Source organism: Cadophora gregata, assembly GCF_030347475.1.
Source record: "Cadophora gregata isolate MNR1 chromosome Unknown scaffold_18, whole genome shotgun sequence".
Classification (NCBI taxonomy): domain Eukaryota; kingdom Fungi; phylum Ascomycota; class Leotiomycetes; order Helotiales; family Ploettnerulaceae; genus Cadophora; species Cadophora gregata.
This window is the reverse complement of record NW_026695941.1, coordinates 1,379,884-1,399,545: the sequence shown is the minus strand read 5'-3', so window position 1 is coordinate 1,399,545 and position 19,662 is coordinate 1,379,884. Positions and strand designations below refer to the sequence as shown.

Sequence of the window (19,662 nt, the reverse complement as noted above, 5' to 3'; positions counted from 1 at the left end):
TAGGAACGATTCCACTCTCTTATAGCTAGTTAATAAACTTAGGACTAAACTCTCTCTTACTATTATTAGTCCTCTAGTAGATAATTATACGGAATTTACTTTACCCTTAAGTTTTAAGCTATAGCTTTAATTTCCGAATAACTAGTTGAATAGTTAACGCAGACTTATTAACTAAGAGATCTACCTAATACGTCCTTATAGTATTATCTACTACTAAAAGGAAGTATTTATAGCCGCGAATTAAGCGTAACAAGATACTAGAGATATCAGCGTATAGTTAATAAATAGGTACGTTAGTTCTACTATCTGACTTCTTATTAAAGTGCTCTTTTATACAGCTTATAAGGTAAGCCTTATAACACCTCTCTCCCTTTAGCTCCGGAACAGAAATCAGTCTTATTCCGTAACTGCTATAAGTAACCAGTTTCTTCAAATAAGCGTAATTTATATAGCTTAAACACCTATAAAGCAGATCTACTTTTATTTCCTTTATACTAAGCTAACTCTCTATTTGTTCCTTTAGTAGCTTTAAGTCTAACAGAATTACGTTATATATAACTTAATATCGAGGATTTATATCTAGAATATATAAACCTCTATTTCTTATACCTATAAAGGCTAGTTCACTATTCTAGTATCTATTTACTGATATCTTAGTCAGTTCCGTATTAATTCCTTCGTCTAAGAGTTAATATATTAATACTAGCTTTATAGCTCCGAAGTTAGGTATATACTATACGTCTTTAAGGGTTAACCTATTAATAGTAATATCTCTATAACCTTTAGCTATCGAGTATAAATTAGTTACTGTTTTAACGTATTTAGCGTTACACTAGTACTTAAGTTACTTAAACTCAGCTAGAACTTCACTAAAGTAGTAAGTAGCGCTAGAGTCGATTTTCTAAATAGATTCTGTAATAGAGATTATTAATAAAGTATATTCTACGTCTTTAGTGTAGTAAATCTCTTCCGAAAGGAACACGAGATAAGTATTATTATCTTTAATTTCCTCTACTTTATTAGCGCTATCTCTCGCGTAAGTATTCTTAGCTTCCGTGTAGTCTACGTACTAGTAGCTATAGCTTTTATACCGGGCATACTAATTTCGGCCTAATTTAAGGCGATTTCCTCTATTTTCCACGCGCTCTCTATATCTCTATTAGCTACTACCTCTGCTATTATTATTCCGTCTTTCCTATCCTCTCTTATTCTTATATATATTACCTCTCCCACGTGAGTAGCCTCTATCTCTCTAGCTTCTACTATCTCTACTACCTCTCCCTCTATTATAGCCTTTATTCGCGTAGTTCGTAGCGTTACTAGTAGCTATAGGTTAAAGCTATTCCCTTTATTGAATTTAATATTCATTAAGCTTTTATATAGTATCTCTAAGATCTAGGTCTTACGATTCTAGGGTAAGCGCTATAGTAATCTAAGCTCCGGATACTAGTAACGACTATAACAGCTTAAGACGTATATCCTTATTAGTAAGAGGTTTACTATCGCCGCTAAGCTTTACTTTAAAGAGTAAGAGCCTTATAATATAATTCTAAAGTGTTTCCTCCCCTAGGATAAACTTTATCTTAAAGAAATCGTCTCTTATATTAGTAAAAGCAAGACTCCCTTGAACTACTTTACCTTCGTCTACGTGAATAGTTTCCTAGAGAGGCTTAGTGTTATTCAGTTTAATAATATCTCTATACTTAGGAAAGAGAAGCTTAGAGATTAAGTTAACAACTATTTTAAAAGCTTCCTTCTTTTCCTTAGCATAAGTATTCTACTAATTAATACTATTTAGCACGCTAACTTTAGTAAGAACGTAATAAAGAACACTAGCCCTAGCTAGCTCTTATTCAGTCTTAAGCTCCTATTCAAAGAAGTTATCAAACTCTAGTAGAGTTTTACCTTTTAAGGCTCTAGTGACGTAAGGAATTAGTGCTTTTAATTAAGATAATATCGTAGCGTAGTAGTAGATACACTAAGAGTTAATAAAGTAGAGATCTTAATAAAAAATAAAGTTTTAAGGTCTTTTTCAATCGATTAGAATTACTACTATATCATAATTGCAGTTGCATAAGGAGCTACTACAGAGAGAGAGAATCTCCTATATAAAGGAGTAGCGTACTCAGTAGTACGGCCTACAGTACTGAGTCTACGCCTACAATCCCTATATTTCTAACAGAATTATTACCCACGCCAAGTCCATCCCGCTCGCTTCGCACAGCAGCTGAACACAGGACCTTTCAGCCACAAACCTCACACCCGAGATTTCACGACGCGGGCCGGAACTACACGACTTAACGACATACCTATTTATAGAATCGAACACGCCGCATACGTGAGTCAACGTTACGTCCCGGATGAAGCTCGTATTGAATTCTATATGAATCCAGTTCACTTCCTGACTTGCCCCTCATATATTTCTCGCTTATCTCCTATCATAACATAACAGATCGGCGCGAGCATCTCGGCTGCTTCCCGTTCAACTCTCAAGACCAACTCTCAAGATCACTACCACAAAGCTATAACGCAGATACCAGTAGCAGGACACTGGGTGCATCATGGCAGATAGACATACTCTCATCTATAGTAAACCCTCCACGCCAGCCCATCAACCTGTTGATCTCCCACCGTATATCACGAGACATTACATCCCCACCCCACTCGGTACCCTCGAGCTCCTAGCTGCTGAACCACCTGCTTCACCAGACTCTCCCAATCTACCACGAAAGAAAGCGATTCTTTTCCGTAAGCTACCCTACCTTACCTATCTCACCCCTCCTTTCCCTCCTTCCTTCCTTTCCACTCTCACCTCCCTCAACAACTACAATTCTACATTTAAATACACTATTACCCAGTGTAAAACTGAACTCTTCCCATATACTGAGATACTCTACAGAACACGGCGGTTTCGGCTCCGCCTCCGTCTTCCTCCCCTTCCTAACCTACTTCTCGCAAACGCACCACCACCCCTCCTACGCTCTATCCCTTCGCGGCCACGGCGCATCGTGGACGCCGTCGTTCCTGCGTATGGTGTGGGGATATCCAAAGGGGGCGTTTGCGGCGGATTTGTTGGCGGGAGTGAGGTTTGTTAGGGGGTTGGAGGAGGGGAGGAGAGGGAGGACAGGTGGGAAGGAAGGGGAAGGAGAGAATGTAGATATGGATTGCGAGGGGAACGGGGAAGGGGAAGGGGAAGAGGAGGAGGAGAACTTGGTGCTGGTGGGTCATTCGGCGGGTGGGGGATTGACGCAGTTTGTGCTGAGTGAGGGGTTGGTGAGGGTTGGTGGGTACGTGTGTTTGGCTGGATTTCCGGGGTTTGGGGGGTGAGTTCTAAAATTCTTTCATCTCCCTTTCCCAGCTTCCTCTCCTTCCTTTTTACACTCCACACTGAAAATTTAGTTTGTTTTTCGAAAGGTTACTGACAATACTAGCTGGCGCTGCTACTGGAACTGGTTCAAAATGGACCCCTGGTTCGTCCCCCGCTACTACATCCGCGACCTCTGGCATCCTCGCTCACCACTCTCCTCCACCACTCTCGTCCACCAAGCTTTCTTCAGCCCTTCGTATCCCATGTCGGAAGTCCGGAAGTTTGAGACTTTGATGCCGGAATATGAGAGTATGCTTTGGCCGCTGCAGATGATGACTAGGTTTGTGGATGTGGGGAGGGTGGTGAGGAGTATTGTTGGTTGGGGTAGGGGAGAGGGAGGGGGGAAGAGGATGTTGGTTGTGGCGGGGGAGAAGGATAGGTTGATGGATGTGGAGTTGATGAGGGAGGTGGCGGCGGAGTATAGGGTTGCTGTGAGGGAGTGGTGGGGGGCTTTAGTGGGCGAGACGAAGAGGGAGGGTGAGGGTTTGGTGGCGAGCGATGGTCCTGGAGAGGAAGATGGAGTGGGGTTCGAGGTTGTGATGGGATCGGGGCATCATGTGCAGAATGATCTTTATTGGGAGGACTGTGCGCAGAAGATCTTGAAGTTTGTGGAGCAGTTGTGAAGCTCATGGGTTAGGTTTTGTGTTTTCAAAAAGCTCTACGGCTTGGCTTTGGCTTTGGCGTTCTTGGATCTGTACTAACTGCAAAATGGTGGGGGTTTTATGCGTATCTCAATGACCACGTTCGCATTTACGCAATGTATGATTAACGAACCAAAGAAGAAACACCGCTCTGAAATCCTGATTTGTTTAGATTTGCTAAGTTTTAACTTGAGTCTGCAAATAATATTCTAAGAAAGAAGACCTCGTCATGTCCCACTAAACTCTGTCTCCATAGCAAAATTGCACTCGAGAAATACCGTCTCCCCCTGCAAACCTATTATCCTATAATCCTACTCATCCCTCTCAATCTCAATCTCACTTCCAACGTCTCTTCCCTCCACAGAGAACAATTAATCCCTAAAACCAAACTGTAATGAAATTAGGGTTTCTATATTCACTACAGGTGCTGTATCTCTGGCGGCTCCCTCCAGATAATTGCAGGGGTATTTAAGCGAGTTGTTATGATGATTACAATTCATGCCCGTCCAGTATGCCAAGTTGTATTCGCACGCTTGCGGTCATTGTAAGACGCTTGCGGTCATGCATATGCAAAATTACCATCAAAATGCGTCGGAGAAGAAAATCATGGAGCAAAGATTGATCACAAGACACTAATAATTTTGATTGTTAAGCATGAAATCCAATTTTATGTCTCGGGGCGGAGTTCCGCCTCACGACGAGAATTGGACCGAATCGACACCACTCGCTCAAAGATCGTCAAACAATGATGATGTGTATGTGTGGAACTCCCTTCATAAATATTGAGTCTGAGTTATATAAAAGCATTCCTGTCTACTCTGATTCCAAAATTTGAATATTCACTTTCATTCCGTGTCGTTCATACAAAGTCAACACAAATCAAATTCACGTACTTTAACATACAATGGCTCCCATCTTCACCATCGTCGGCGCTACAGGTCTTCAAGGAGGCTCTGTCCTCCAAGCAGCACTAAAGTCCGGTCTGTACGATATCCGAGTCATCACACGCAACACCTCCAGCGAAAAAGCAAAGCAACTGCAAGCTCGTGGCGTAGAAGTCGTTGCAGCTGATCTCAACAGCGAAGAATCACTCATGAAAGCTTTCGAGGTAAGTCCCCACGTCGCTCCCCCCTTTCAATCCAACTAACATCTCCCTCAGGGATCCACAGCAATCTTCGGCCTAACCAACTTCTTCGAGCACTTCCCCAAACTAGACCCAGCAGCAGCAATATCCCTCGAAGTAAAGCAGGGTCAAAATCTCGCTAATGCAGCGGCGAAAACGCTTAACTTGAAACACTATATCTGGAGTACTCTTCCCGACACGGAAAAGTTATCGAATGGGAAGATCTCGGTCCCGCATCATCAGGGAAAGGCACAGATTGATTCTTACATCAAGGAGAATGAGGAGTTGTATGCGAAGACTACGTTTCTGTGGATTGGGCCGTATGCGCAGAATTTCGAGTATCCGTGGACTAAGCCGAGTTTTTTCGTAAGTGTCATGGCTTATCAAAAGATCGTTTTGGGAATGGGTGAAATGGGATTGATTGCTCATACGAGATATAGGAAACCGTGGGTAAGTACATCCAACTAGGCCCAGTACCACCCACAACAATCGTACAAACCATCGGCGACGTCCACACCAACGTCGGACTATTCACCTCTGCAATCCTAGCCCAACCCCTTCTGACGAAAGGGAAGTATGTCCTCGGTGTCGTGGAAGAAACAACTGTCGGCGAACTTGTGAAAATTTGGGGTCAGACAACAGGCAAGAATACCATGTATGTTGAGATTGCTTCGGTCGAGGAATATGATAAGCTTTGGCCGGTTTGGGGGACGGAGATTGGTCTTATGATGAAGTTTTGGGAGATTGCTGGGAAGGGTGCGTGGAGTGGGGAGGGTGTTGTTACAAAGGAGGATTTGGGGTTGAGTGAGGAGATGTTTGTGGATTCGAAGGAGACGTTTAGGAAGATGAGTTGGGATTGAGGTGGATACAATGATTATCGATGTGATACTGATGTACCCTAGAGTTTATCTTTAAGATTTGGCTCCCTTGCTGAGATTTAAGGCTGTTACTTTCGGGGCGACTCTAACTTTTTTTTTGGTCCTGTGCTTGGAGGGGTACTGTAAATTTAAGCGAGCAATTACCCCGCCCCCTATTTCACAGGAGGCGATCACCCAAGAGGGTTTCTCAGATTCAACTCGCTAATTGATGAATTCACCGCAGAATATGTAAAATAACGATTACTCATATTTTCGTGTGATTCCTTACTCATCTCCCAAGTAATTGAAACAACTCCAACATATAGATATTCAGAGAGCCAGGGCGCCTAACACTATAAAGCAAGCCCCTGAAATTAACTCAATTACGCCAACAGACTTGCCATGATAAAATATAATGAAACCCCAATACATCAAATTTTCAGAGAACATGCATGACTGACTGTAAAAGCAAATGCGAAAAGTATTTCAGACTAATCATGTCATCTCAAAAAGATCAATACTTCATACTCCAGCAGTGTTGTCTCGCACTCCCACGCCGTCAAGTCGCAGTGTCGGGCGGCTGTCATCGCCGATCTCTTCAGACGATAGAGTGATGCTCTGACCGTCATGGGACGTGAAAATCATCCGTACTGGTTTATTCGCTTCCTGGACGGCAGTAATGTTCTCAGGTGTAGCTAATTGGTGAGAATCTGGTACACAGATGCTTTGTTGGAGGATATCAATGCCATCTTCTGTGCTATCACAATCCGTAGCGGGTACTGGGCCAGGTAGCTGGTGGTCAGTACTTAGTGAAATGCCTACTTCGTTGATCGTTATGCCGAGCCCATGCTTGCAATCATCAGCACGTAGAACATCATCTCCAAATCTGGAAATGCTCTCTGACGTGATCACACAAGTTATATCCATCCTATCCGATCGGGGTGTGAAGATCTGCTCCTCTGGTGAGGCGGGTGATACGTTATTCCCAACACCACCAAGTCCAGGGTTCTGACCTAGCTGTTTCTGTTCATCATTTGAGTTAACGTCAAGACTCGGTGTCAGCATGTGTGACTGGTCTTCATGATCAGACGCTGACGATGTCTCCGAGAGAGCTGAGGAACGAGACTGAGAGGAAGTATCTTGCTCCGACGATGAGTTTCCGGATGAAGTCGAGTCAAATGACAGATTCTTGGAATGTCCCTGCTGTCTAATTGGTGTGTCAAGCAGTTTCATTTCTGGCGCTCCCGCTTCTTCTACTTGTACAGCTTGCTCTTTTGTTTTGGTTGCAGGAGTCTGGACAGCGATGGCTGGGAGGAGATCGTGTCCACCAAGGCCATTTGGCACCAACACGGCTTGCGAAGCCTTAGTATCTTCTTCCTTGGCTTCCACAACAACAGCTGGTAACATTGTGAGTGGCAATCGAGCAACAGCGTCTGTGACGAGATCGCTGATTGTCGCCCCGCCTAGGATTTTCAAGATTGGCATATCGACTCCGAGCTCGGTAACAAACCAAGCCCGCAGATCCACTGCGACAAGAGAGTCGATGCCGAGTTCGAGAAGCACGGCTTCGTCTAAAACGGCGGTATCGGATGATATTTGTAGTTTGTGTCGCAATTTGAGTGTGAAAGAATCTGGTCGGTCGAGTTAACCCCCCAAAATATCAGTCCACGGAATGAGAACGAACCTGTCACAATGTTTACTACATCGTCCATACTCGTTGCCAAAGCCAGCTGAGATTTCAAGCTAACAGCAGTACTTTTGGATTCTGTTGCAGCAGCACCGTCTCCACTCTCAATGTAATGCCAAAACTTGGGATGCGGGTACCAAAGAATATCCGGATCCTTGCGGGGATCCTTGGAATCCATCCCTGCATACAAGATTGGATTCCGACTGCTTCCAGGAGCGCCCGCGAGAACACCTTCCGCGAACATATGATGAACCTCTTTCTCGGAAAGAGGCAGAGTCGCACCAATAATATCGTTCAATTCGCGGTTCATGCGAGCTGCATAGCCAACACCTTTGACTTCTCCGAGGCCGATGAGTGACCCAGCAAGCCCACGTTTCTGGCGAGATGAGACGAGACTGTTCATGAACATGTTCGCCGCGCAGTATGCTGCTTGACCAGAGTTTCCCATGACATCAACCGAGGATCCGAAGAGGATGAAGAAATCGAGGTCATTGTTTGGGAATAGTTCGTCGAGGAAGCGACTGCCATCAACTTTCGGCTTGAGAACGGTTTGCATTTCTTCGAAACTCATGTTAGATAGCAGGGTATCGCTCAAGACCATAGCGGCATTGGCAACCCCAGCAATTGGTGGCAAGTTGGAGGTGATTTGCTTGTGCGTTGCAAGCAATGAAGCTTTATTGGATACGTCCCTACACAGTGTCAGCTGGCTTTTCGATTTTCGTCAGCCAAGAGAACTTACATCGACATTATGCTCACTACCCCTCCAATACTTTCTATCTCATCTAGCCAGCTCTGCTCGATATTTGGATTCCGACTTGTCAGCACGATATGCTTCGCTCCACGAAGTATCATCCATCGGCACAGCGATCGGCCCAAATTACCGGCCATTCCAATCAAGAGATAAGTTTTGTCGCTTTTGAATCTCATCATGGATTCTGCGCTCTGGATTCTGATGGGAAGTTTGGAACCGGAACCCCAGTCTACGATCTGTAACCCTGGAGCTGAGGGCGTCGTGGAAGCCAATGCCGCGGCATCAATAACTACAGGGTTAATGATTGATCTCGTCGAGCGAACGACCGACATTGCACTTGCAAGTGCAATTCTGAGACTATCGGAAGCGGAGTTGCGAGATCCGGTCGCATGGTAATTCGAAGTACGACTAAGGAATGTTGAAGTATCTGCCCGTTGAGTATGATATGGAAGCAACACCGAAACTCGTGCAGCTAGATCTGACTTGTCTGACATGTCTATGAAAGCAGAGACATCTGCAGGGAGAAGGAATTTGATACCACGATCTGAAGAGAATTGATGCATCTTCATCCAATCGCTCTTCTCCGGCGATTCATCTGCGGTGACAAAATATGGCTGAACATCCATGTAGCGTGCCTTCCGTGCGATTGCATCCACGAGAAATAAATCCGGTTCAAATACCAATAAGCTGCTGTTACTTCTTGCCATATCGACAATTGATTGAGCTAGCATTTCGGTTGCAATGGCCATCAGTAACAACGTCTCATCTCCGCGCGGAATATGCCATGGCACAATCCAGCTGGAGTTGGTAGTGATCATGGATCCAACCTTCTCTGACAGTGCGATGACCTTCACTCCCAGCTCGGGGAGCTCTCCCAGAATTAGGTGAAGAGCTCCGGCAGACTTGATATTCAGAGCCATCAAGCTGGAGTGCGTGACGCGGATCGAAGTCATGTCTCTCGACTGGGTCAAAGACGGTTCAGATGGTGATCGTTGTATCTCGTACGATCTTCCGTTATGACTGACTCCAACCATGGCTTCATCGACACTGACGTCTTCCTCAATGACCCGTCGAGTAGACATAAGTCTATTGTTCGCCGCTCTATCTGGTACCACTCGCGTGATATGGAATCGACCATCCTCAAGCCACAACTCCGGCTCGTTCGACCACATACGCTTCGGGGCATAGATATCATTCTCCCATGTCTCAGCCAAAACAATCCTCAAGAAAGCCTCAGCGAGGAGAATGGCACTAAATTCTTCACTCTTAGCAGCATCCAGTACTTGGAGACGAAGATGCGGCATCTCGTGAACCAGCGTTCGGCCGATGCCAAGTGCCATGTTCGAGTATGGCCGCTCTGATTTGCTGCCTGCCGTTACCCAGAGGAAGGTCTTCGAGATGTTGAGTAGTGACTTGAACAACTCAAGACGTTCCGAGGTCAATTCTGCGAAGATTGGCTCGTCTAATTCAGATAGATTGAGGACGTGAACCATCGAGAAATCATCTATTTTGTGGATGTCTTCAAGATTCTCCAGTGTTTTGACGTTGATCGTCCATGGCTCAAGGATCGTTTCCAGGTCTCCTATCAACTTATTGGTTCGACTCGTCTTTCCGCCTACCAAGAAGATGGTGTCGAGTTGTGGCTTAGGCCCGGTCAGAGCAAGTGGCTTTTGTAAAAGCTCGATCTGCGCATCGACAGCAGTTGAGATGAAGACAGCGACAGGTTGGTAAACAGATTCGGTTCCAGGAGTGATGGTATCAAGGCCCGAGAATCCATTCTTCATAAGCAATGAGTCCCATTGACTAGGTGTGATAAGCGGAGTCAGTTCCCTTCCGTCTCCAGCCCCTGCCCACCAGCCGGGCACTCCACAGAAACTGAACCCGACGCGAGTAGCACCATTATCAACTGCCTCAAGCACTAGAAGCTTGCCTCCAGGCTTCAGCAATCTCCGAACATTCGTCATAGTATGGTCGAGAACTTTGGTAGCATGAAGTACATTAGATGCGATGATAAGGTCATAAGAGTGTTCGGCAAAGCCTTGAGTCGTTGGGTCCCGCTCAATATCCAGAACTTCGTAGATGATTCGACCATGAGCCTGGAACGTCTCTTGCGCTTCCTCGAAGAATCCGACTGAAATATCCGTGAACGTGTATGACGAATATTTGTTATCGATATGTCTCAAAATAGATCTGGTAATGCCACCAGTACCAGCACCTACAGTTGTTAGCATTAATCCAATTGTTTTCTAGTGGGGATACACGAACCAATTTCCAAAATCTTGATCAAGGGATATCTAAATGCTATTTGTTGGACAATCAGTCCAGCATACATGTTATACTCCAACAATTCCGAGTTCTGGTAATATAAATCCAGCAAGCTATCTTGTCTCATATGCTCCAAGATTGAGGTCTCGCCTCTGATGAAGGGTATCAACTTCATTCCGACAACATGTAAAAGCTTGCAATCAACATCCGCTACATATCTGAATGGCATTAGTAAAATTAAAGCAGGGCTTAGTATGATGTACTCACTGATCAGCAACGGCTTGGATATTAGCCCACGAGTGGTCCAGCCACTCTGATTTACACGACGGATGTCTTCCAGCTTTCGTCTCATCAACAACATGAGTTGCAAAGGCAAGGATTTTCTTCCCATGCCAGGTCGTCTGTTCCATCTCTTCAAGTGTTACAGAATCAAGGAGCTGCTTCAAGTAATACAAACATATCTTCTCCAAGGTCTCCGCTTTCTGCATTTCAGCAGTTGAGAAATCGGACTTTCGATATACCAACGACGCGTCCGGCTCAGCAGTGCCCCAGACAAGTTCATGAAATAATTGTCGATCATCAGCTGGCGTCGCAGGCATAAGGGGCTTGACCTCAATGCCCTCAATCTGACAAATAGCGTCCAAGGACTGGATGTCGTATAAGGTGACATCACCGCAGAGGGTATCAGATTTACTTTCCACCAGAACCGCATCGAAAATCACCTCGTTTCTCTGGTCATCATTGGTATTGGCGCATATCGCAGGATTGACACGAATGTTTCGAATCGTGACTGGGACGTGAAGTGTCCAGAGACTGCCATCGCCTGGTGTCCCGAGACAGGCAAAGAGAGTCTGGATGGCGGAATCGAGAGTTCCTGGGTGCATCATCAAGGATGAATTTGAAGCACTGGAGTTCGCATCGACGAGAAGTCCGGTTGCAGTATCCAGCTTCTGCTCGAGGAATGAAATTCCTTTGAATGGTCCTGTGTATCCATAGCCGACATCCTCGAGTGACTTGTACAATGTGTCAATATTGACCTCGCGCAGGTCATTGATCACGACTAATCTTCTCCTTGGAAGAATTGTCCTCGAAGGCGAGCCGGAGTATAGAATAATCTTACCCAGGCTGACCAAAACAAGAGACCCAGTATCTCTACTCAAACAAGCATGGCAGACGAAGTCCGCTGTGAGAACGTCCCTCTTGGCATCAGAGACAATATTGCTAATGCCAAACAGAGTTTCCACGCCTGAGTCATCATCATTGATGGAGATAGCTTGCAAGATCCTGAAGTCTTTGATCTCGATCAGTCGTACTTCTTTGCCAGCGGCTACTGTCTTAGAGGCTTCGAGGGCCATGACGAGATACCCAGCAGCAGGGAAAATTATCTGCCCTTGTATTTGATGACCGCTGAGCCACGGAATCTCATTCAGTTTGAGGTAGTTCCGCCATTTGTACTCCCCCTCGGCTTGATCAGTTGTTATGATTCCAAGCAGCTCGTGTGGGGGATCCACGCGACAACGTGTTTCTCTGGATGCACGAGATTCATACCATAGAGTGCGTTCGTGGTCCCATGGGTACGTTGGGAGATCTTGGACTGTAGAGCGCGGACCTGTGCCATGGAAGATTTGACTGTAGGTTCCAGCATCAAATGACTTTGAACCGAGGTGCATCCACAGTGAGCCCAGGGTATCGGCAAAGGTCTCGATTCCAGTCTTTCCACGTCCAAACAGTCCGAAGTAAGGCATAGGCTTCTTCGCCTCTGTGATTTCTTGAATCGTTTGCAAAACCGGCCCTTTGAGCGCTGGATGGGGACCAAGTTCGATTGCAACATCGTATGAATCTTTGGCAAGAGACGCCTCGACTGACTGAGAGAAGAGAACAGCGTTGAGCATGTTATCCATCCAGTATGATCCAAGCAGGGCTTCTCGAGCATCCATCTCCTCGCCTTCGTATACACTGGAGTACCATGTACAGGCACCATCAGATCTAGGCAGGAGCTCGATGTTGCAATCCTTGAGTGCTTGCAGGTAAGGAGCTGAGCACGGAAGCATGTGATGCGAATGATATGCCGTGTCCACCTTGAGAATTCTTGCAAATATCTCTTTTGCCTCGAAATAATCTTTGGCCTCCTGAACAGCATCGTCGTCTCCGGAAAGCGTGACACTCGTAGACGAGTTGCTAGCTGCAATGACGATCCTGCCAAGGTATTGAGGGAGCTGGCAGAACTCAACAGCTTCGGTCCTCGAAAGTCCTACAGCTATCATAGCACCTTTCCTTCCGGCACCAGCTAGGTTCGCGAAGAATCCTCTGTAGTATGCAACTTTGATAGCTGCATCAGCGGAAATAAATCCTGCGGCGTATGCTGCACCTATTTCTCCAGACGAGTGGCCCACGACAGCAGAGAAATTTACTCCTATTGCTCGCAGATGATCGACGAGGATAATCTGAATAGCCGTGCATAAAGGTTGCGAGATAATGGCTTCGGCTATCCGGGACGTCGATGCCGGGGCAGACAGTTCAGCTTCGAGAGTCCATTGAGGTCGATGATCTGCAGGAAGCGATGCCAGTGATTGTTCTAGACTTCTGAGAGTTGATTTCCCGACTGACGACTTTGAAATCAAGTCCCATCCCATTGCTGCCCACTGTGCTCCTTGTCCTGTGAAGACGCCTAGGATTCGTTGCGGCTTCGTGCTGGGACGCAATGAAATTGATATTGAAGTCCCATTTGCTCTATGCTCAAGTTCATCATCCAACTTGGCTCGGAGTTCCGACGAGCTTTGCGCAGTGAAGCATACTTTATGTGTGAATACTGATCGCCGGGAGACAAGGGTCCACGACAATGCGTGTAAATCCATATCTGGTTTGTTGCTCAAAAACTGAGAGTAGTTGAACAACAAAGATCCGAGAGATCTTTCTGAAGCTGCGGAGAATATGAACGGGAGTACAATTGTTGATAACTCAGACGCCTGCGTGGTGGGCAATGCAGGGGCATTCTCTAAAATCACGTGCGCATTTGTGCCTCCGAAGCCAAAACTGAGCAATGTTAGCTTGAAAGGCAGGAAGCAGGATATCGTCAGCAATACCTGTTTACACTTGCTCTTCTTACTACACTGGACGTTTCGGGCCACTTCTGAGCTTTTGTTGGAACTTCGAGATGATGTATGAATGGTTCCAAGTTAGGATTTAGAGTCTCGAAATGAAGATTTGGCGGTATTACTCCATGCTTGACCTATGTAGAAGAACAAAAATATTAGCAATCATGTTTCGCAGCGATGACAAGAAAATTTCGTGCTATCTTTAAAAGCCTCTATGAAGTGACTTGGAGGGAAAGTAGTCGTGGTGGTGGAAGAGTACAAACGGGACGATAAACTCACAGCAAGGCAAGCCTCCAACATCCCGGCAATACCAGCTGCTCCTTCTGAGTGACCAATCACAGTCTTTATACTTCCGACGAAGAGTTTGTCTTTGTTTAGATCTTCTTCTTTACCAAAGAACGTATTATGTATTGCTGTCGCTTCATTCAAGTCCCCGACCTTGGTACCCGTGCCATGTGCTTGGAAATACTGCGGTCTATCTTCAGAGCGATTCAAGTCAAGCCCAGCTTTGGCATATGTCTGACGAATCAAGTTCACTTGGGCAACAGGATTCGGTACTGTGAGTCCTGTCGATCGGCCACCTTGGTTGACACTTGTTTCGCGTATAACACATTCTATGTGGTCACCATCGGCGATGGCATCACTTAATCGTTTCAACATGACAGCGGCTATACCCTCTCCGCGAGCGTAGCCATCTCCGCCAGCATCCCACATTCGAGACCGACCATTAGGCGAAAGCATTTTCAGCTTACTTTCCGCAACAAACATCCGCGCGCTGAGGATAAGATTTGCACCTGCTGCCATGGCTACCCGACACTCGCCGTTCCTCAATGTTTGGACAGCTTGATGTACTGCCACTAAGCTGGAAGAGCAGGCACTGTCAATTGTCATCGACGGCCCGGTCCAGTCAAAGAAATAAGATATCCGATTCGAAAGGATGCTGCGGGCCGCGCCGGTGGCGCCGTATGTCGGCAGGGTTTCCATATCAGCGAATATAAGACCAGAGTAATCATCACACATCAGCCCCACGTAGACAGCTGTTGGCGTTCCGCGCATCTCTTCCATGGTTAGGTTTGCAGATTCCATTGCCTCGAATACCACTTCCAAAAGTTGCCGTTGTTGAGGATCCATTGACTCTGCTTCGGCAGTAGAGATATTGAAGAATTGGGAGTCGAACTTGCGAACATCTTCGGAGAGGAAGTATGACCTTTGAACATTGGAAGTGCCATGATGGAAACCATCTGGGTGGTAGAAGCCGTCAGCATTGAATCTGCTCGGTGGGATCGGAACAGAGAGTTCTCTGGGCTGACTGAGAAGCTCCCATAGTTTTGCCGTTGTATTCGACTGCCCAGGGAATCGACAACCAGTGCCAATTATAGCAATTGGCTCGTTGACAGTGTCCATCGCTCATCAGCCAGCATCCACGCAAGAAGTCCCTGCCCATGAGGGTGGATGAACCACTGTACACAGAAGATGTAGCAGTTCTGCCGGTAAATGGAGATCGCGGGGCAAGAGGTCAGAAATAGGCTGCAGAGGGCTGCATATATGGAACTGTGTAAATGAGGAGAAGTTTGGAAAAGGTACGAAGCAATGCACGAAGGGTAGGATAATATAGGAGAGAGTGGAACATGAGGGGTCAAAGACTGGCAGAGGGGCTTAAAGCTATAGCTCAAGCTCCTCCATCGAGATCTAGAAACTCCTGGCTACTGACCAGCGGCTAGATAACGGACTCAGAGACATTGGTCTCAGAAAAAACCGAATCCTAGAATTCATTTCCAGTTCTAAGGCCATGTCAAAATACCTCTTTAGCCTTTTCAGGGAGGTTATCCGCCAGGCGAAAGTCTAAGGTCCTCTCTGTGCATGAGAGTGCGGCAGTTTGACTCGAGACGGCTCATGAGTGCAGAAAAAGTTCTTCAGAGAGTGTGTCATTGAAGGGGGTGTGAGAGAAATTCCAAATCGAGAGACTACCATAACCAACTTTAGAGTTCGGAGATGGAGCCATTCCGGTTCATGTATCTCATCGACTGGACAAGAGCAAGTCTCTGGCCCCACTGTTCTTCCCAAGGACGTAGACTTCTTCAGCGCTCTTTCCGCACAGGCTGAAAATAGAGATAGCGGATTCGAAAGAGACCCGCAAAAAGACGTTGATTGCTCCCAGATCATAGCAGATATTCCAGAAGAACAGGCGTTGTGGGAGGCCGAGAGGGGTAATTTCTTCGCCCAGCTTGGAATAGTTGAAGAAATCCGAGAACCAATACTTCTGTAGAAGATGACTTGAGGGAGTTCGTGTCACCATCGGACTGGCTGTTGAGAGAATGGTCTGCAGCCCAGCCTTTCCTACTCAGGTCAGTTCAAGTCAATCCCGCGTGGCCGTTCTTCTTTGCAACTGTCATTGAACCCTTTGCTTGGAACGGCCCGCCGTCCGGCAAGAATGGACTCCGCTTGCATGCATGGGGGTCATCTTTCAGCAGCATAATGGGAACGCCGATGTGACATCGAAGTACTTCGAAGTAGAATGCTTGGTTGCCGGGTCTAAGGTATGATCAATACGACGATGAGAAGTAGGTTTGGACGAAATGGTAACGGCGATTGGACATTGCTTGATGGAGACATCAAGTTGAAGGGTCTCTACGAGCAGCTCCATTTCTCGTTCTATTCCAGTACCATGGTGGCATATTCTGGGCTGGGCGCGAGAGCGGGCGTCATGGAGGGTCATCTCTGTTCGTGGTAGGTTCGTCCTATGCATTACTAGTCGTCTCCGCGATGTCGGACTGCATATGACTGGCGGGCAGAATCCCAGGCTATAATCCTGCATCCTAAGTGGGATGTACCCCGACTCGAATCGGGAAAGGCGACAATGGCATGTAGATGACGGGTACATGAAGGTCGTTCTATGGTGTCGATGTACGTAGGAATCTGGAGTGGAGTGCTCCCGCAGTTGAAGAGAAGTCGATGAAGAAACTGACAGAGACTAGCGGTGAGATTAAACTCTTTCCACGTGATGTTTTGCTATCGCCCAGCTCTTAACTTTCCCTCCCTACGGAACCCAAGCCCCCTAAAGATTTACCTTATGGTTTTAGATCTCCCCCGAATGTTTATCCTTACTGCTTAAGTGTAAAGTTAATGTTTGATCCATGGTTTCAATTAATCATCCGTTGCGGGCCGCGACGGGAAGGCACGTTCAATTTGCACAGACATTCCATGGACAGGCCCATATGCAGCTTTGAGTTCGACATCTTAGACTGAAAACCAGTGGGAGAAGAATCTTGATGGTCTCTCTTCACATGGCCTCCACTAGGTCCCCCAATTCAGCCGAGCCATCATCTGATTTGAATCAGAGCGAATGAAGAAGGTGCTTGAATTCCGCCGGACTTTCGGATCTTGACAAAATTCTGGTCTATTTCCAGAAGCAAAGTGGATATTCAACTACATCCACTTTGCCAAATCCTGGAGAAATGTCTCCCGTGATGAGGATTTAGAATCGTAAGCGCCGAAGTGTTGGCTAGATGATCTCCAACCCTGTTCTAAGACTTCGATCGAAGTGGGGGATCGGAAGAGGGGCCCAGAAATGTCCCTCATTGAACAGAACTTCCGGGCTGAGCGATAACGAAATGTCTCAGTCTCGAAAATATGCCAGTTGAAGCATAACCAGGTGTCAACTCTCCCGGCCGGTTTTCCCCTCTATCCGTCTAGTTGCGCGAGCAGATTGCAGCGCCACCCCGGGCCTACCCTTAAACCCCTCGATCCGGCCATTCGTCCAACGATGGTCGGTTGAAAATAAAGGCGCACATGTGGAATAAGTGCATCTGATTGACTGACTTCGAAATATTAGTGGAGCTTGTTTGCAGCCTAAGCAGGTGTCAGGCGAGGTCAGGTCAACCTGCACGCGAATGCAATGCACGCCAGGTCAAGGCAAAAGGACACAATCTCGGGGTCCAGATACTTTGCTTTGCCATGGCATGTGTGGAATGCAAGTCGAAAATGCAGCAGCGCAGCAGTACCTTCCCAGAATATGCTGTTACCAGGCACATACTTGATGGGCCGTCCAATATAGGTATGCAGAACATGCAGCAGCATACCGGTGAGTAGGGATGGCCCAATAAATTCAACTAGGGGTACAATAAATTTATTGTTAAATTAATAGCCTTTACTATCCCCTCCCAAGCTTGAATGTTAAATCTCATGAAAACTGGAGCCTGTGTGGATAGCTGTCTAGGGTGTCTGTCCAATAAATAGAAATGCTTTGAGCCCTGGTAGGTCTCTAGAACCTTCTAAACCTGCCCTTGCTCTTGATAGAGACCATATTTTAGCTTGTGCTTTTGAGCTGTCTAGGGTATTCAGCTAATCAGAAGACTTCAGTCAGGCCTTCGCCCATAAAACTGGCAGTTTAAGATTCAAGCTTGGGGGGGGGGATAGTAGAGCGATAAATAATAAAATAAACGCCAAGGATAGGCCCAATTTTCGCTTAGCTTATTTCAGCTAATCAAAAGCCAGATATTTAAGGATATTTTACGTGGATCAAAATCTTAACTTAAATAGGGCATTTTAGGTAGGTACCTTACTATTATGAACGCACTCGGAAGGAGTATCACGTGTGTCTTGGCCCTGAGGCTCGGCGGCCTTACTACATAAAGAAGCTAAGAACTAGGAACGAAATCACGGGACTATATATCACGTGATAGCATAGAGCTTTTAGAACTATAGGATCTAAGGTTCCTAGAGCCTAGGATCATAGGACCTATAGGGATCCTCGAAGAACGAAAGTTCTATATAAGACTAGTATATCTACTATTAGATAAAAGCTTTATACTTAACTTTAAATAGTATTCTAATACTTAGTAATTATCTTCTTATCTACGTGATACACTTACCTCTCGATTATTAGAGATTAACTACAGCTTTCTATATTTATAGCGAGTAAATACCGGACTATTATACTTTAAGCACCTTCTTATTAAAGGTACTAACTCACGAAGATAATATATCCTCTGTTAAAGGATTATCGAATAACTACTTAGCTCCTACTAAGGTCTTCGACTTAAAGAATATACCTAAGATCGCCGCCCCGGATCTCTATAATAGAGACTAATCTAAGCTTAGAGTATATCTTATATAAGTTAAGCTCTATACGGGCTTTAATAGTTACTAGTTCGCTACGGAGACTAATAAAGTCCTTTAAGCTTCGTTCTTTCTCCGGGGATCTGCTTTTAACTAGATCGAGACTTTTCTCTTAGACTATATTTAGAACTAAACTAAGGATAAGAGAGTCTCTATAGTAATAACTAAGGAATCCTAGAAGATCTTTATAACTTTCAAAGGTTTTAAGTATAAGATTAACTACGTCTTCAGTGATATTAATTAGAACTATATTACTAAACGGAATATCTAGAACTTAAAGTAGGTCGGGTTAGTAACTATATATACTACTGCCTTCTAGTAATTCGCGAATTAGACTAGCTGGAATAATGACGCCCTTTAAGTATAGTATTATAAGGGGTTAAAGGATAGAGTAAAAGATAAGATAGTAAGATCGGACGCGCTTACTAACTTATAAGAACTTATTAAGATAGCTATTAAGATCGATAACCGAAATTACAAGAGAGTACTTAAGAAAAAAGGCTAATACCGCTCCGGAACGTATATATACTAAGGAAGAGGAGGTAATAATAAGAAACTATTCTACCCTTAGGAAATAGAACTTAATACGACGTTCCGGAAGCTAAGTTATTAAGGAAAGCTATATAATAGCAGGCTATTTAAGAAAGTTATAAGCAAGTAATAAGAAAAGAAGCTATACTTTAAGTATAACCTCCCTAGTTATATAGCTAGCTCTTATTAATAAAAGAAGTCGTGGATAGATAAGAAATATACTAACG

At 45.5% G+C, this 19,662-nt stretch overlaps 3 protein-coding genes across 4 annotated transcripts; 2 read left to right on the top strand and 1 right to left on the bottom strand.

The window, feature by feature from the left end:
* Positions 1–2,262: 2,262 nt before the first annotated feature.
* On the top strand, positions 2,263–4,202 carry ONS95_006855 (uncharacterized protein). Its single transcript, XM_058500338.1, has 3 exons — positions 2,263–2,748; positions 2,900–3,323; positions 3,432–4,202. Exons 1-3 carry the CDS (start codon positions 2,562–2,564, stop codon positions 3,988–3,990), a joined length of 1,170 nt encoding a protein of 389 aa, XP_058350174.1. The 5' UTR covers positions 2,263–2,561; the 3' UTR covers positions 3,991–4,202.
* A 624-nt stretch (positions 4,203–4,826) lies between these two features.
* ONS95_006854 (uncharacterized protein) lies at positions 4,827–6,074 on the top strand. The gene is made up of 3 exons (XM_058500337.1): positions 4,827–5,116; positions 5,168–5,497; positions 5,572–6,074. The coding sequence occupies exons 1-3, from the start codon at positions 4,913–4,915 to the stop codon at positions 5,989–5,991; spliced, it is 954 nt and encodes a 317-aa protein (XP_058350173.1). The 5' UTR covers positions 4,827–4,912; the 3' UTR covers positions 5,992–6,074.
* Positions 4,827–17,676, bottom strand: ONS95_006853 (uncharacterized protein). Of its 2 annotated transcripts, XM_058500336.1 has the most exons (9): positions 16,854–17,156; positions 14,066–16,795; positions 13,775–13,920; positions 10,959–13,724; positions 10,692–10,909; positions 8,415–10,641; positions 7,673–8,364; positions 5,563–7,619; positions 4,827–5,480 (listed from the first exon to the last, which is right to left on the bottom strand). In XM_058500336.1, exons 2-8 carry the CDS (start codon positions 15,188–15,190, stop codon positions 6,511–6,513), a joined length of 8,283 nt encoding a protein of 2,760 aa, XP_058350172.1. In that variant the 5' UTR covers positions 15,191–16,795; positions 16,854–17,156; the 3' UTR covers positions 4,827–5,480; positions 5,563–6,510. The 2 variants fall into 2 exon arrangements, with proteins under 2 accessions (XP_058350172.1, XP_058350171.1); XM_058500335.1 differs by lacking the exon at positions 4,827–5,480 and having other exon boundaries at positions 6,075–7,619; positions 10,959–13,920; positions 14,066–17,676.
* Between the last annotated feature and the right edge of the window lie 1,986 nt (positions 17,677–19,662).

What these genes read in the sequence shown, in the direction of transcription:
- ONS95_006855 (XM_058500338.1), top strand. Translation starts at nt 2,562, where the DNA reads ATGGCAGATAGACATACTCTCATCTATAGTAAACCCTCCACGCCAGCC. An exon ending in AAAGAAAGCGATTCTTTTCC is followed by an intron (nt 2,749 to 2,899) that starts GTAAGCTACCCT and finishes GATACTCTACAG; the next exon opens with AACACGGCGGTTTCGGCTCC. An exon ending in GGATTTCCGGGGTTTGGGGG is followed by an intron (nt 3,324 to 3,431) that starts GTGAGTTCTAAA and finishes TGACAATACTAG; the next exon opens with CTGGCGCTGCTACTGGAACT.
- ONS95_006854 (XM_058500337.1), top strand. Translation starts at nt 4,913, where the DNA reads ATGGCTCCCATCTTCACCATCGTCGGCGCTACAGGTCTTCAAGGAGGC. An exon ending in CACTCATGAAAGCTTTCGAG is followed by an intron (nt 5,117 to 5,167) that starts GTAAGTCCCCAC and finishes CATCTCCCTCAG; the next exon opens with GGATCCACAGCAATCTTCGG. An exon ending in GGACTAAGCCGAGTTTTTTC is followed by an intron (nt 5,498 to 5,571) that starts GTAAGTGTCATG and finishes TACGAGATATAG; the next exon opens with GAAACCGTGGGTAAGTACAT.
- ONS95_006853 (XM_058500336.1), bottom strand. Translation starts at nt 15,190, where the DNA reads ATGGACACTGTCAACGAGCCAATTGCTATAATTGGCACTGGTTGTCGA. An exon ending in AGAAGAGCAAGTGTAAACAG is followed by an intron (nt 13,725 to 13,774) that starts GTATTGCTGACG and finishes AACATTGCTCAG; the next exon opens with TTTTGGCTTCGGAGGCACAA. An exon ending in TGTAGTAAACATTGTGACAG is followed by an intron (nt 7,620 to 7,672) that starts GTTCGTTCTCAT and finishes TCGACCGACCAG; the next exon opens with ATTCTTTCACACTCAAATTG.